General features: G+C 41.5%; 1 protein-coding gene across 1 annotated transcript in view; it reads left to right on the forward strand.

Annotated features, from left to right (window-relative positions):
- Positions 1 to 1,642: 1,642 nt before the first annotated feature.
- Positions 1,643 to 17,623, forward strand: part of SLC2A1 (solute carrier family 2 member 1) — a 37,464-nt gene continuing 21,483 nt past the window's right edge. Inside the window, exon 1 of the mRNA XM_053452198.1 lies at positions 1,643 to 1,794. Coding sequence (XP_053308173.1) covers positions 1,711 to 1,794 — 84 coding nt within the window. The 5' untranslated portion in view covers positions 1,643 to 1,710. The remainder of the gene's footprint in view (positions 1,795 to 17,623) is intronic.

Below are 17,623 nucleotides of genomic sequence, written 5' to 3' on the forward strand. Positions count from 1 at the left end.
CTGACATCATTATCCAAACCGTATATAAGTTAGGCATTAGAGATGCATGGAGGAGATGTAGAGAGAAGATGTACTTGCCATCCACGGACTCTTCACGTCCCAAACACTCCCTCCCTCCATCCTCAGGAACGCATAGGACAGATGTCATCAACTAAATTCCTCTCCAAGGTTTTGTAAGACTTGTTTCGTATTATTTTTGTTATCTTCTTTTTATATTCTTCTTCTATTTTTGTTCGTATTAAATGTTTCACCTTTGTTTGCATCTAAGTGACTGCCTATTTTTGGCGCACATACATATTTATGTGTTCCCGATACGAAGTTTGTATTGGCCCTATATTTTTATTACATATCTAGATTATAGAGGTATAGATGTGAAGGGGATGTGTAGGTTATTGAGGTATAGATGTGAGGGAATGTGTAGGTTAAGGAGGTATAGATGTGAGGCAATGTGTAAGTTATGGAGGTATAGATGTGAGGGGTATGTATATCTTGTAGAGGTATAGATGTGAGGCGTATGTATAGATTATGGAAGTATAGATGTGAGGGGTATGTCTAGATTATGGAGGTATAGATGTGAGGGGATGTGTAGGTTATGGAGGTATAGATGTGAGGGATATGTATAGATTATGGAGGTATAGATGTGAGGGGATGTGTAGGTTATGGAGGTATAGATGTGAGGGGTATGTATAGATTATGGAGGTATAGATGTGAGGGGATGTGTAGGTTATGGAGGTATAGATGTGAGGGATATGTATAGATTATGGAGGTATAGATGTGAGGGGATGTGTAGGTTATGGAGGTATAGATGTGAGGGGTCTGTATAGATTATGGAGGTATAGATGTGAGGGGTATGTATAGATTATGGAGGTATAGATGTGAGGGGATATGTAGGTTATGGAGGTATAGATGCAAGGGGGTTGTATAGATTATGGATACATGAGTGTGTAAATTATGGAGGTTTAGCTTCAAGGACGATGCAGAGATTACGGAGGTATACATTCGAGTGAGATGTATACATTATGGAGATATTAGTTTGCGGAGAAGAGTCTGTTGCCCCAGTAAACCTCGTGGCTTTTCATGACGCTGGATTTATAGGTAGCAGCTATAATACAGGAATAACAAGTCCCTCGAGATGGGCATAATTGGCGGCTTTTAGTAATTAGGAAGAGTTTATGCTGCAGCCGGTGACGCCGGCTCCTCTGTAAGGGATTCGTAGCGTAAATTGATCTTATACAATAATTCATGTCCTCTCACTATAGAGCCATTATCATAAAACGTGTTCATTTGGATTAAATGCAGTTGGGCAGTATAGTGGTGAACGTATAGGTGAAGGACGTACAGAGGTGACGGGTGTGTACAGACGAGAGGGTATAGAGATTGGGGAATTTAAACTCTTGGGGTAGATTATTTCCCTCTTAAATATTGTAAAGAATGAACGTCTGGCAGTGAGAATGTTATCGGAGATAAAGACATCGCAGAGAGACGGATGGACGGGCAGGCAGCAGGCGGACAGACAGGCAGGCAGGAGGCAGCGCAGGGTGCGGGAGGGAGGAGGGCAGTGCTGCAAGTGATGAAGAGGATGCAGAGGAGGAGAAATAAGAGGAGGAGAGAAGGGCTGCCATTGGAAAGCGTCTGACTCAGAGAGAAGGGTGTAGCTATCAGTTCTGTGGATCTGGCGGACTCTCACCTGCAGCTCTCCCCATCCAAAACATGCAGCCCGAGGACAAGGAGCCTCCCCCCAAACCAGCGGCCAACGAGAACACCAGCTTGGTGCACGGGCCCGGGGATAAAAAGGTAAGAGGCAGCTGCCTGGGTTACACACGTGCACCCCGCGGCATCCCGGCATCACACACATGCCCCCCGCAGCATCCCCGCGTCACACACACATGCCCCCCGCAGCATCCCGGCGTCACACACATGCCCCCTGCATCATCCCCACGTCACACACATCCCCCCCGCAGCATCCCGGCATCACACACACGTGCACCCCGCATCATCCCGGTGTCACACACGTGCACCCCGCATCATCCCGGTGTCACACACGTGCACCCTGCGGCATCCTGGCATCACACACATGCCCCCCGCAGCATCCCGGCGTCACACACACGCCCCCCGCAGCATCCCGGCGTCACACACATGCCCCCCGCAGCATCCCGGCATCACACACATGCCCCCCGCAGCATCCCGGCGCCACACACGTGCACCCCGCATCATCCCGGCGTAACACACGTGCACCCCGCATCATCCCGGCGTCACACACATGCACCCCGCATCATCCCGGCGTCACACACATGCACCCCGCATCATCCCGGGTCCCACTTCCATTTCCTTCACAGCCCACATAATCCCTGAGCTGCGAAAAAACGTTAGGGTCACAAAACCATCGTGGTGCTACATATCTAGTGTCACGTGCTGCACCCCTGCCATGGGCTGCCATGCTTCCATTCGCAGGTGGGCACTGTGGGTAATGGCAGGTGACGTCTAGCTGGGAGCTGGTCTGTAATATCCATTTGTATAGTAGTCTCTACATGGATAAACGCTCTGGATGCAGCTGCACTGATACGGTGATTTGAATGCATTTTTCTCATCGCTCAGGAGGTCCGATCAATCGAGAGTCCGTACGACCTTGACCATGTCCCTCGGGGGTATCGGTGTAAATAGCAGCCATATGTCAATTTGCAGGAAGTGGGGCTCATCGGGCTCTCAGCGTTTGGGGCCCGATTGACGCAGAATATTCTACCAGCTTCTCATACTGTTTCCAGTTCATCATCACACTGTATCGCTCCCGCTTCCCATGTTACTGTAAGTAGCAGCGTCCCCCCCAAAATGTGCACTGGGGCTCCCCGGTACTGGCAGGACCCCCAAACAGTGCACTGGGGCTCCCCGGTACTGGCAGGACCCCAAACTGTGCACTGGGTCTCCCCGGTACTGGCAGGAGCCTCAAACTGTGCACTGGCAGGACCCCCAAACTGCAGTGGGACTCCCCGGTACTGGCAGGACCCCCAAACTGTGCACTGGGCCTCCCCGGTACTGGCAGGACCCCAAACTGTGCACTGGGTCTCCCCGGTACTGGCAGGAGCCTCAAACTGTGCACTGGCAGGACCCCCAAACTGCAGTGGGACTCCCCGGTACTGGCAGGACCCCCAAACTGTGCACTGGGCCTCCCCGGTACTGGCAGGACCCCCAAACTGTGCACTGGGGCTCCCCGGTACTGGCAGGACCCTCAAACTGTGCACTGGCAGGACCTCCAAACTGCACTGGGACTCCCCGGTACTGGCAGGACCTCCAAACTGTGCACTGGGCCTCCCCGGTACTGGCAGGACCCCCAAACTGTGCACTGGGGCTCCCCGGTACTGGCAGGACCCTCAAACTGTGCACTGGCAGGACCCCCACACTGCACTGGGACTCCCCGGTACTGGCAGGACCCCCAAACTGTGCACTGGGGCTCCCCGGTACTGGCAGGACCCCCAAACTGTGCACTGGGGCTCCCCAGTACTGACAGGACCCCCAAACAGTGTGGCTGCTCTGTACTTCACAGTGTGCAGCGGGGGGGCCCCGGTCCTGGGCGCTCCCACCCAATCCATCCGTAGCACATACTTTGTTGGTATCCTCACTTAGATGCTCCTCAGCCCTAAAAGCCCCAATAATGTGTACAGAAACAGCAGGAAACGGTTTATAAATGAAATGTTAATAAAGTCCATTATTCTTCGTCTAAACGCTCTCAGTAATGGATAGATATTACGATGCTGCCCAGAATGGCAAACTAATGGGGGGAGCGTTTAAGCCAAGGGAAGAAAATGAGCAGATTTGGTAAAAATGATCATTTAATTGAACTGTAATAGATTAGAAGCTTTCAGGAATATGCAGATCCGTTGGTCAGGCGTCATTCATGGATTAGACTACATGTGGAATAAATATACCCCATATGGGGCACTTCGGAGTTGAGCTAAAAAGTGGGTATAGCTGCATGTGTTTGATTAATAATTGCACTGATTGACAACCGAGGTAACTCAATTATTGTGTTTCTGTATTTCACACACACTCCCTTCTCTCCCTCACAGCACTAACTCCAGGATCACCCCTGATACTCATTCACACACTTTAATATCATGCAGTAACACACACATACTAACAGCATACAGTAACTCACTCACTCACTCCAACACATACACTTACATACACACTCACTCTCTAACACCATACACTTACACACTCACTCACTCTAACGCCATACCCACTCACTCACTCTAACGCCATACACATACATACACACATACGCACTCCCTCTTAGAGCTCCCCTCTCTTCTTATCGCAAGCAGAGCCCTGTCTTCATTGCAGTTTTCACCTTCCGTGCCAGCTGCCCCCTTACTCCTGCGAGGGGTCACGTGATGCTAGTTACATGACCCCACTGGGCACCTCAGCTACTGGAGCGCCTTAGTGCCATGCTCCCGCGGCACCGGCCTTGGCCTCGGTGCAACGGTTGACGACAAGCACATCAAATGGCCAGAGAAGGGCACTATCAGTGGGTGTGGTTATGGGCGTGCCTGGGGTGGGGCTATTTGTGTAACTGAGCCGGGCATCATAAGTATAGTCAGTTTTATTTACCCCGTTTATTTCTAAAGCCGTTTCCTGCTGTTTCTGTACACATTATCGGGGCTTTTAGGGCTGTAGAACCCTGCGATCCCCTCATACCCCGCAAACATTCCCACCTCCTAGAGGGGCATCAGGGGAAGAGAGAAGGGCATCGGGGCTTTGGGTGAGGGACTGGTGAAACTAAACAGGGACACATGGCATGGAGGGACTGCCCATACGAGTGTATGGATAATTTTTAAGATGTGTTTACAGGCTGCATGTACGTGATATCCGTGTTGCAGGGCGAGGCATGTGTGCTACATACAAGTATCACGGCGACGGCATCTGCCAGAGACAGAAGGGTTAAATCAGGATTAAAACCAACTGAAACCAGTTTTTTCTCTTTCTATATGATTAACTTGTTTCCACGGAAACAATGACGAGCGCGAATGATGGGTAATTGTGTTCTGGTCCTGATGTAGAACGAGCGGCCTGATTGGCTGCTGGATTCTGACATCTTAAACTCGTTACCGTCTCTCCAGCAACAAGGAGCAAACAATTCACAACGTATCCAACCCGCCTGACATCTTTCCCATGAACTTCCCCGGTAATTGTATAAAGAGACGTCCGTGGCGCTCAGTGGGTTTCCGTTAACCGTGAGAGAGATCACCGTGACTCGTACTCCGGGTGTCGCTTTGAGGTTATAATGGTAGTCACTGCACATACGGACGACATATTAATAGCAACTTGGTATCCCCGCCGGAAGAAGTTGACGCCACACGAGCCCCTTACACGTTTTATTACATCAGATGGAAACACGGAAGGGGAGGAAAAAGGGGATCCCTGCACGAAACAGCGAGACGAGTCACGCCATGTACCGCGCTGCGCAAGCTTCCTGTGTACCTGGCGGGAATTGGTGTACTTCCTGTACTCTGATGTCAGGGGTGGATTCCCAACGTATGGGGTAGTGGGCGTGGGGCTGGCCCGTTTCATTATGAGATGTTTCAGATGGTTGATCCTTGTAGCAGTTTTATTCTTATTTATTGATTTATGTAGTGCTATCATATTCCGCAGCGCTGTATGGTTTGGGAATCTGTGGCTGCAAGTGCAGCAGCCACTCATATGACCCTCAGCCAAATGCTGATGATGATGGGAGATGCAGTTTGCGGTATAATACATTGGGATACGTTATGTATTTGACACTCATTGTGACATCACATTGAAAGACGAGACCCGGGTATATTTGGGGGGTGGGCGGCGCAGAACATTTTACCCCCCCCCCGGCTTATCTATAAATTAGGCATAACTCCTGTCTGTCCTGCTGAGTTACCCCCTCGCAGTCCATGGTGAACGCAGTGAGTGGAAAGGGTTAAATGTGGTAAGAGTCAGGCGTAGGCTTTACAGGGGATAATATACCAAAAGCCCACTAGATGGCACCAGAGTACAGCCTGTTCCTCCATGTTTCAATATCTCGTGTACCGCAGAGTAACCCCCGCCTTACCATCAGCTTTTATATCATTATTATTATTAATTAATCATTATCTCCATATGATAAATATTTGGTGAGTTTGGGTTTATTATGCAGAGTAACCCCCGCCATACCATCAGCTTTTATATCATTATTATTATTAATTAATCATTATCTCCATATGATAAATATTTGGTGAATTTGGGTTTATTATGCAGAGTAACCCCCTCCATACCATCAGCTTTTATATCATTATTATTATTAATTAATCATTATCTCCATATGATAAATATTTGGTGAATTTGGGTTTATTATGCAGAGTAACCCCCTCCATACCATCAGCTTTTATATCATTATTATTATTAATTAATCATTATCTCCATAGGATAAATATTTAGTGAATTTGGGTTTATTATGCAGAGTAACCCCCCCATACCATCAGCTTTTATATCATTATTATTATTAATTAATCATTATCTCCATAGGATAAATATTTGGTGAATTTGGGTTTATTATGCAGAGTAACCCCCGCCATACCATCAGCTTTTATATCATTATTATTATTAATTAATCATTATCTCCATATGATAAATATTTGGTGAATTTGGGTTTATTATGCAGAGTAACTCCCGCCATACGATTAGATTTTATATTATTATTGTTATTATCATTATATACGATTAGCTTTTATATTATTATTATTAATAATAATATCTCCATAGGATAAATATTTAGTGAATTTGGGTTTATTATGCAGAGTAACTCCCGCCATACGATTAGATTTTATATTATTATTGTTATTATCATTATATACGATTAGCTTTTATATTATTATTATTAATAATAATATCTCCATATGATAAATATTTGGTGAATTTGGGTTTATTATGCAGAGTAACTCCCGCCATACGATTAGATTTTATATTATTATTGTTATCATTATATACGATTAGCTTTTATATTATTATTATTAATAATAATATCTCCATATGATAAATATTTGGTGAATTTGGGTTTATTATGCAGAGTAACTCCCGCCATACGATTAGATTTTATATTATTATTGTTATCATTATATACGATTAGCTTTTATATTATTATTATTAATAATATCTATCATATGGAGATATTATTAAGTGAATGCTGACATAGCGTATATGGAGTCCATTCACTGTGACACGGATAATATAGGAGGCTCCCTCATGGTGGTCTCTGCAATCAATAAAGGGTATTAATTAACCATGCGCGGCACGGGTATAAGGCTGCTTAACACTTTATGCCTATTCCATGAGGATCGCTTTGAATCCCGTGGAACCAACAAACAAACAAACAACCAATAATATGTGGAGTGAATCCCATGGGAACGGCTCCAGAAAACCTCCAGGAACTTCATCTGTTTTGTTTTAAATCCTGCGCGCCCGTCGCCCTCCCGTTACCGGTCGCCCTCCCGTTACCGGTTGCTGCCGGACAGACCTCTCCCTGGTTTCATCAGAGTTACCACGAAAGAGGATCTAGTGAGAGTGGAAGGGAGGACGTCAGAAATATTTATGATTTATTTACACACAACGGTGGCCGGCATTAACCCCTCAGTGGCCAGACGGCACCGTGCAGGGTATAACAGGGGAGACCGCCCCCCCCCCCCCCGTCTAAAGGTTCCTTCATTATTTTACTTTGATTGAAACCGTTTAATCGAATGATATTAAATGGAGGACGGTAGTGGAGGCCGCTGTGTCGGAGGCCTCGCCTGACATATTTCTTGGTACCTCGGAAATAGAAAGTGCTCAGCGACTGAAAAACTGTCAGCCAATGTGACAGCAAAGAAGAAGCCGTCAGCCAATCACAGAGACTTATAAACCGCTGGCCTATATGACAGCGACGTATACGGCGTCATCCAATCACAGTGACTGAAAAACTGTCAGCCAATGTGACAGTAACATATAAGCCGTCAGCCAATCACAGTGACTTATAAACTGTTGGCTAATATGACAGCGATGTATACGGCGTCAGCCAATCGCAGTGACTTATAAACCGTCGGCCTATGTGACAGCGGCTTATAAGCCATCAGCCAATCACAGTGACTTATAAACTGTTGGCCAATGTGACAACAACGTATACGACGTCAGCCAATCACTGGCTACGCAGTCACAGTATAAGAACAGGTACCGGGTCGAGCTACGTTCCGAGCGACACCGTCCCGGGATTGAGTTCCGGGATTAGAGGACGGCGTCTCTTGACTCCACGATTCATTCAGTATTGGAGGTTTTTAGAGGCACGGAGGCTGTTCAGGGGGCGATTGAAGCTCCCGAGTGCCGTCCCTGTGATTCTACCCTCGGGGCGGCTTCTGGATGGAAAGCCACTTGTGCCGATTTTGGTTGTGTGAAAGAAAGGGTTAATATGAGGTCTGCCGTGGCGCATGCTGTGTTATCTAATGTGTATCAGGATCTAGGGCTCTCTTTTCCATTATATATTGTTTACAGAGTAAGAGGTCACAGAGTGGCAAACATCCTCGTTACCATGGAAACAGAGAGTGCAAGAAAGGGTGTGGAGAGATCCCCCACCCGGGGCTCAGAGATGGGGTCCACCTTCCGCTACTTTACTTACATCTATTATTTTTATGAGTGTGTGTCAGTGTGTGGTGTCAGCATCGGTGTGTGGTGTCAGCGTGAGTGTGTGTCAGTGTGTGGTGTCAGCATCAGTGTGTGTCAATGTGTGGTGGCAGCATGAGTGTGTGTCAGTGTGTGGTGTCAGCCTGTGTGTGGTGTCAGCGCGAGTGTGTGTCAGTGTGTGGTGTCAGCATGAATGTGTGTCAGTGTATGGTGTCAGCGCGAGTGTGTGTCAGTGTGTGGTGTCAGCCTGTGTGTGGTGTCAGCGCGAGTGTGTGTCAGTGCGTGGTGTCAGCGCGAGTGTGTGTCAGTGTGTGGTGTGAGTGTGTGTCAGTGTGTGGTGTCAGCGCAAGTGTGTGTCAGTGTGTGGTGTTAGCATAAGTGTGTGTCAGTGTATGGTGTTAGTGTGAGTGTGTGTCAGTGTGTGCTGTCAGCGTGATTGTGTGTCAGTACATGGTGTTAGTGTGAGTGTGTGTCAGTGTCTGGTGTCAGCGTGTGTGTCAGTGTATGGTATGTGTCAGTGTGTGGTGTCAGCGTGTGGTGTCAGCATGAGTGTATGTAAGTGTACCCGCGCGATATATGCACCCGCGCGATATATGCACCCGCGGATGAGGATTTCACGTAATGCAGCCGTTTCATTCTTGCGTGTCGCGGAGGAATTAGCGCTGTAATAAGAGGCCGCGTCACACGCAGGTGAAGACATGTACAGAACCGCCACATGTCGCCAAACATGTTAAATCACACGTTTTCAGAGAAACCGCCTATATTTACATTTTGCAAACATTCATTCGCTGGAAGGAAGGCATCTGCCTGCCCCATGCATGTTTACATTCCCTCACTGTATCAGCCTCTACCACCTCTGCTGGGAGTCACATTTATCTACCCCCGTGGGGTAAAGCCAGGGAGTAATCTGGTATAGAATATATACAGAGAAGAGGAGGTCCTCGTGTCGTGTAATACGTGTCCTGAGGGTAACCCGTTCGCCATATGTTGTTCACGCGCACAGTACACGGCAAACACGCGTCTCCTAAGCTCAGCATGTATGTGAGTACAAAGCGTCACCCGCCGCCGAGTCCCTTCCTGGGCCTGAATATCCGGGATCTCTCGGCCAGGTCCACTATAGAAACGTTTGGCCCCCGAAAGGCATCCCCGAGTGTGCGGAGGGACTGTGTGCTGATCCCCGGGGCAGATGGTTTGATTCATTCTGTAGATGTTAGTGTTTTGGAGGAAGGAATGAGAGTGTTTTACGTGCTCAGAACGAGCGTCTCTCCATAAAAGGTGAGGGAAGCTCACCCTGCGCGAGAGCCCGGTCATGGCGGGGGTCCGGGGGATGGGGTCCGGCGGGGGTCGGGGGAAGCAAACCCTGTCCCCGGAAACCGTCTCCAAACATCACGAAGAAGCGCCATCCTATACCGCAGAGACGTACATTGGGACATACAGACACAAAAAGTGCCCAAAGAGCTTACAATCTAATAGAGATAATGATAATACATCTTTATATTAGGACATGTCTAACCCTGCTTCCTAACCAAAATAAGCAGTTACCACCTCCCTCGGAAGACCAATCCATTAACAAATTCTACCAAATAGTAGTTATGTGGATACGTGACATGGAATCCCATCAGAGGTAGTAAAGCACTTTGCCTCGTCATGGTGAGAATTCCGATCTGACAGCCCTGGAACGGGATGTTGTTTTTTTCCCATATTTGGTAAAATTCAGGGTCGTCGCTCCACCCGAGCCGGTGTCACAACTTCCTGCACCGCAGACATGACATCACACGCGTGTCTGTAAACAAACATAAAAAGGTCACGCGGGGCTTTAATACGACTTATCTGTTCGGTGCATCCGGAGCAGGCGATTCAGCTGAGTCACCATCCGATATACCGCGAGATATTATTAATTATATATCGCCGCCATACTCCGCAGCGCTGTACAATGTGTTATTATTATTATTTATATATCGCTGTCATACTCCGCAGCGCTGTACAATGTGTGTTATTATTAATTATATATCGCCGCCATACTCCGCAGCGCTGTACAATGTGTTATTATTATTATTTATATATCGCCGTCATACTCCGCAGCGCTGTACAATGTGTGTTATTATTAATTATATATCGCCGCCATACTCTGCAGCGCTGTACAATGTGTTATTATTATTATTTATATGTCGCCGTCATACTCCGCAGCGCTGTACAATGTGTTATTATTATTTATATATCGCCGCCATACTCTGCAGCGCTGTACAATGTGTTATTATTATTTATATATCGCCGCCATACTCTGCAGCGCTGTACAATGTGTTATTATTATTTATATATCGCCGCCATACTCTGCAGCGCTGTACAATGTGTGTTATTATTTATATATCGCCGCCATACTCCGCAGCGCTGTACAATGTGTGTTATTATTTATATATCGCCGCCATACTCCGCAGCGCTGTACAATGTGTTATTATTATTTATATATCACCGTCATACTCCGCAGCGCTGTACAATGTGTTATTATTATTTATGTATCGCCGTCATACTCCGCAGCGCTGTACAATGTGTTATTATTATTTATATATCGCCGTCATACTCCGCAGCGCTGTACAATGTGTTATTATTATTTATATATCGCCGTCATACTCCGCAGCGCTGTACAATGTGTTATTATTATTTATATATCGCCGTCATACTCCGCAGCGCAGTACACTGTGTGTTATTTTATTATTTATATATCGCCGTCATACTCCGCAGCGCTGTACAATGTGTGTTATTATTTATATATCGCCGTCATACTCCGCAGCGCAGTACAGCTGTGTGTTATTTTATTATTTATATATCGCCGTCATACTCCGCAGCGCAGTACAATGTGTGTTATTATTTATATATCGCCGTCATACTCCGCAGCGCTGTACAATGTGTGTTATTATTATTATTTATATATCGCCGTCATACGCCGCAGCGCTGTACAAAGGGATATGCATCGTGTCTCTTTATGTGTCATCGCACACTCTGCAGTTATTAAAGCTCCTGCACGGATTGGGCACTTTTTCCCCCGTTTTCAGGAGGTTTCGGTGTTTGGGGTCTGTGTCTCGGCTGCGGCCCCCGCCGGCCCCTCCTGTCTCAGTTAGGACTCTACACGTTCTGCACGTTTTGGATTTTCCATTCACAGCCATTCATGCAAAATCTAATCCCAAAAAACAACAGAAATGCCAGCTCAGAAGTAAAGAATCCCCGTAATAATAATAATCTCCATAATAATAATAATAAATACCCGTAATAATAATAATCTCCATAATAATAATAATAAATACCCGTAATAATAATAATATCCATAATAATAATAATAATAATAATAATAATAATAATAAATCCCCGTAATAATAATAATCTCCATAATAATAATAATAAATACCCGTAATAATAATCTCCATAATAATAATAATAATAAATCCCCGTAATAATAATAATAATCTCCATAATAATAATAATAATAAATCCCCGTAATAATAATAATCTCCATAATAATAATAATAATAATAATAATAAATCCCCGTAATAATAATAATCTCCATAATAATAATAATAATCTCCATAATAATAATAATAAATCCCCGTAATAATAATAATCTCCATAATAATAATAATAAATCCCCGTAATAATAATAATCTCCATAATAATAATAATAAATCCCCGTAATAATAATAATCTCCATAATAATAATAATAATAATAAATACCCTATAATAATAATAATCTCAATAATAATAATAATAAATACCCGTAATAATAATAATCTCCATAATAATAATAATAATAATAATAACCCGTAATAATAATAATAATAATCTCCATAATAATAATAATAATAATAATAATAAATACCCGTAATAATAAATACCCATAATAATAATAATAATAAATACCCGTAATAATAATCTCCATAATAATAATAATAAATACCCGTAATAATAATAATAATAATAAATAACCGTAATAATAATAATCTCCATAATAATAATAATAATAAATACCCGTAATAATAAATACCCGTAATAATAATAATAATAATAATAATAAATACCCGTAATAATAAATACCCGTAATAATAATAATAATAATAATAATAATAAATACCCGTAATAATAATAATCTCCATAATAATAATAATAAATACCCGTAATAATAATAATCTCCATAATAATAATAATAATAATAATAAATACCCGTAATAATAATAATAATCTCCATAATAATAATAATAAATACCCGTAATAATAATAATCTCCATAATAATAATAATAAATACCCGTAATAATAAATACCCATAATAATAATAATAATAAATACCCGTAATAATAATTATCTCCATAATAATAATAATAAATACCCGTAATAATAATAATAATAATAAATACCCGTAATAATAATAATCTCCATAATAATAATAATAAATACCCGTAATAATAAATACCCGTAATAATAATCTCCATAATAATAATAATAAATACCCGTAATAATAATAATCTCCATAATAATAATAATAAATACCCGTAATAATAAATACCCGTAATAATAATAATCTCCATAATAATAATAATAATAATAATAATAAATACCCGTAATAATAATAATCTCCATAATAATAATAATAAATACCCGTAATAATAATAATAATAATAATAATAAATACCCGTAATAATAATAATCTCCATAATAATAATAATAAATACCCGTAATAATAAATACCCATAATAATAATAATAATAAATACCCGTAATAATAATTATCTACATAATAATAATAATAAATACCCGTAATAATAATAATAATAATAAATACCCGTAATAATAATAATCTCCATAATAATAATAATAAATACCCGTAATAATAAATACCCATAATAATAATAATAATAAATACCCGTAATAATAATTATCTACATAATAATAATAATAAATACCCGTAATAATAATAATAATAATAAATACCCGTAATAATAATAATCTCCATAATAATAATAATAAATACCCGTAATAATAAATACCCATAATAATAATCTCCATAATAATAATAATAAATACCCGTAATAATAATAATCTCCATAATAATAATAATAAATACCCGTAATAATAAATACCCGTAATAATAATAATCTCCATAATAATAATAATAATAATAATAATAATAAATACCCGTAATAATAATAATCTCCATAATAATAATAATAAATACCCGTAATAATAAATACCCGTAATAATAATAATAATAATAATAAATACCCGTAATAATAAGAATCTCCATAATAATAATAATAAATACCCGTAATAATAATAATCTCCATAATAATAATAATAAATACCCGTAATAATAATAATCACCATAATAATAATAATAAATACCCGTTATAATAATAATAATAATAATAATAATAAATACCCATAATAATAATAATCCGGGTAAAAATAATAATCTCCATAATAATAATAATAATCCGGGTAAAAATAATAATCTCTTTAATAATAATAATAATAATATATACCCGTAATAATAATAATCTCCATAATAATAATAATAAATACTCGTTATAATAATAATAATAATAATAATAATAAATACCCATAATAATAATAATCCGGGTAAAAATAATAATCTCCATAATAATAATAATAATCCCGGTAAAAATAATAATCTCTTTAATAATAATAATAATAATAATATATACCCGTAATAATAATAATCTCCATAATAATAATAATAAATACCCGTTATAATAATAATAATAATAATAATAAATACCCATAATAATAATAATCCGGGTAAAAATAATAATCTCCATAATAATAATAATAATCCCGGTAAAAATAATAATCTCTTTAATAATAATAATAATAATAATATTCCCATAAAAATAATAATCTCTGTAATAATACTAATATCAGCAATAATAATTCCTGTAATAATCATAATAATCCCCATAATAATTAACAATAATAATAATCCCCGTAATAATAATAATTCCCATAATAATAATAATCATAATAATAATAATCCCTGTAATAATTCCCTTAATAATAATAATCCCTGTCATAATAATAATAAATTCCCATAATAATAATGATCCCTGTAATAATATTAATTCCCGTAATAATAATAATTCCCATAATAATAATAATCCCCGCGGTAATTCCTGTGAGTTCCATTAAAATGTTCTTTATCAGTAATAGAAGTTTTTCGCCTGCGTTCCGTGTGACAGGGCCGCCGTCCTGCTATGGCCAGGATCTGGAATTCCTATTCTGTGGGCCACAAAGGCTTGATGAGCATGATGGGGGTTGTAGTCCTCAGCAGCAAAGCTACAAACTAATCGTAGAAATAAAAACGTGGCTTTTTTACGTGGCCGGCTGAGCATTGCAGGAGTTATTCCCGTCACCACGTGCTCCCCTCGGTTATTAAATTGTTCTGCGCCGATGATTTGGGCTGAGAAGCTTTCTCTTTGATCTGTCGGGCGAGAATTCTGCATTTCAGCGTTTTCTGCAGGTCGGATCCCAGGCGTCCGCACGAACTCTCCTAATGAGGGCCGGGGCAGGGAGAGGGGGCAAAGTTATTTGCCCCGGGCTATAGTTATAGGTTGGTTGTTCCCATTCTGTGGCACACGAGGGTTAAACACTTAATTGCACTGAACTTCTCCTTATTAACTCTTTAGATATGATAGTGTCTCAGGGCAGGGGTTCTGGAAGCTATGGGTTTACGTGATAACTGCCCCAGTGGAGGGCCAGAGATGGCGCCGATCACCAGGTGACATTACTCTGCCAGCGGGTCGTGGACGTTTAGTGGGCGCCGGATTCTCCGAGACCCTCCTGCCCGTTTCTCAGGGGCTTATTCTGGGTAGTGGGGGGTTTTCGGGAGCGCGATAACAGAGAATGGGCTCGTCCAGCTGAACTGAGGCAGAAAAGTAGAACAGGTCACCCGTGGCCAACGTGGTCTCGGGACGCTGAGCAGATGTGACAGATTTCCCTGGTCTCAGGCCAGGACACATGCGTCTCATGCTCACTAATCATACCTATTAGCCAAGAATAAAACCATGTGGGGGGGGGGGTAAAAACTTTGAGGGCCTGGGAAAAGCCGCATGAAGAGGGATTGAAGGGCCACGAGTCCGGGGGGCAGAAAGTTCGCTTTACTCCCCGCGTTTATTAGTCTGGGTTTAGAGAATTCTTGGCAGGCGTCCGCTGCACGGCAAAAACACATTAATCCCTATAAAATCCACGCTCACAGGCACATGCGTGTGCATATCCACGCTCACAGGCACATGCGTGTGCATATCCACGCTCACAGGAACATGCGTGTGCATATCCACGCTCACAGGTTCATATGTGTGCATATCCACTCTCACAGGTTCATGCGTGTGCATATCTACGCTCACAGGCACATGTGTTTGCATATCCACGCTCACAGGCACATGCGTGTGCATATCCACGCTCACAGGCTCATGCGTGCGCATATCCACGCTCACAGGCACATGCGTGTGCATATCCACGCTCACAGGCACATGCGTGTGCATATCCACGCTCACAGGTTCATGCGTGTGCATATCCACGCTCACAGGCACATGCGTGTGCATATCCACGCTCACAGGCACATGCGTGTGCATATCCACGCTCACAGGCACATGCGTGTGCATATCCACGCTCACAGGTACATAGTTACATAGTACATAAGGTTGAAAAAAGACTTAAGTCCATCAAGTTCAACCCTTCTACCCATCCTTCCTATTCTTGATCCAAAAGAACCCCTAATTAAGCTAAAAACCCCTAATTAATCTACTTCTGCAATCAGCGGGAAAAATTCCTTCTTGACTCCAAGAGGCAAGAAAAATATTAAAGTTATTCTATTTATATCCCTGTATGTCATGCCTTTCTAAAAAAATATCCAGACCCCTTTTGAAGGTATCTGATGTATTGGATAACCACCTCCCTTGGCAGTGGATTCCGTACCTTTACTGCCCTCACTGTAAAGAATCCCTTCCTTTTTTCTTCCGGTCTCAGAGGGCGACCTCTTGTTCTTTGTATATTTCTGTTAATGAACAGGTCACTGAAGAGCTCTTTATATCGGCCCCGCATATATTTATATAATGTATATCAGCCCCCTATATATTTATATAATGTATATCGGCCCCACGTATATTTATATAACGTATATCAGCCCCCTATATATTTATATAATGTACATCGGCCCCGCATATATTTATATAATGTATATCGGCCCCGTGTATATTTATATAATGTATATCAGCCCCGCATATATTTATATAATGTATATCGGCCCCGAATATATTTATATAATGTATATCGGCCTTGCATATATTTATATAATGTATATCAGCCCCCTATATATTTATATAATGTATATCGGCCCCGCGTATATTTATATAACGTATATCAGCCCCCTATATATTTATATAATGTATATCGGCCCCGCATATATTTATATAATGTATATCGGCCCCGAATATATTTATTTAATGTATATCGGCCTCGCATATATTTATATAATGTATATCGGCCCGCGTATATTTATATAATGTATATTGGCCCCGCGTATATTTATATAATGTATATCGACCCTGCGTATATTTATATAATGTATATCGGCCCCGCTTATATATTTATATAATGTATATCGGCCCCGCATATATCTATATAATGTATATCGGCCCCGTATATATTTATATAATGTATATCTGCCCCACACATATTTACATAATGTATATCGGCCCCGTATATATTTATATAATGTATATCGGCCCCGTATATATTTATATAATGTATCTCTGCCCCACACATATTTATATAATGTATATCGGCCCCCTATATATTTATATAATGTATATCGGCCCGCGTATATTTATATAATGGGTATCGGCTCCGCGTATATTTATATAATATCGGCCTCACATATATTTATATAACGTATATCAGCCCCCTATATATTTATA

This window comes from Spea bombifrons, chromosome 12, assembly GCF_027358695.1.
Source record: "Spea bombifrons isolate aSpeBom1 chromosome 12, aSpeBom1.2.pri, whole genome shotgun sequence".
Lineage (NCBI taxonomy): Eukaryota > Metazoa > Chordata > Amphibia > Anura > Pelobatidae > Spea > Spea bombifrons.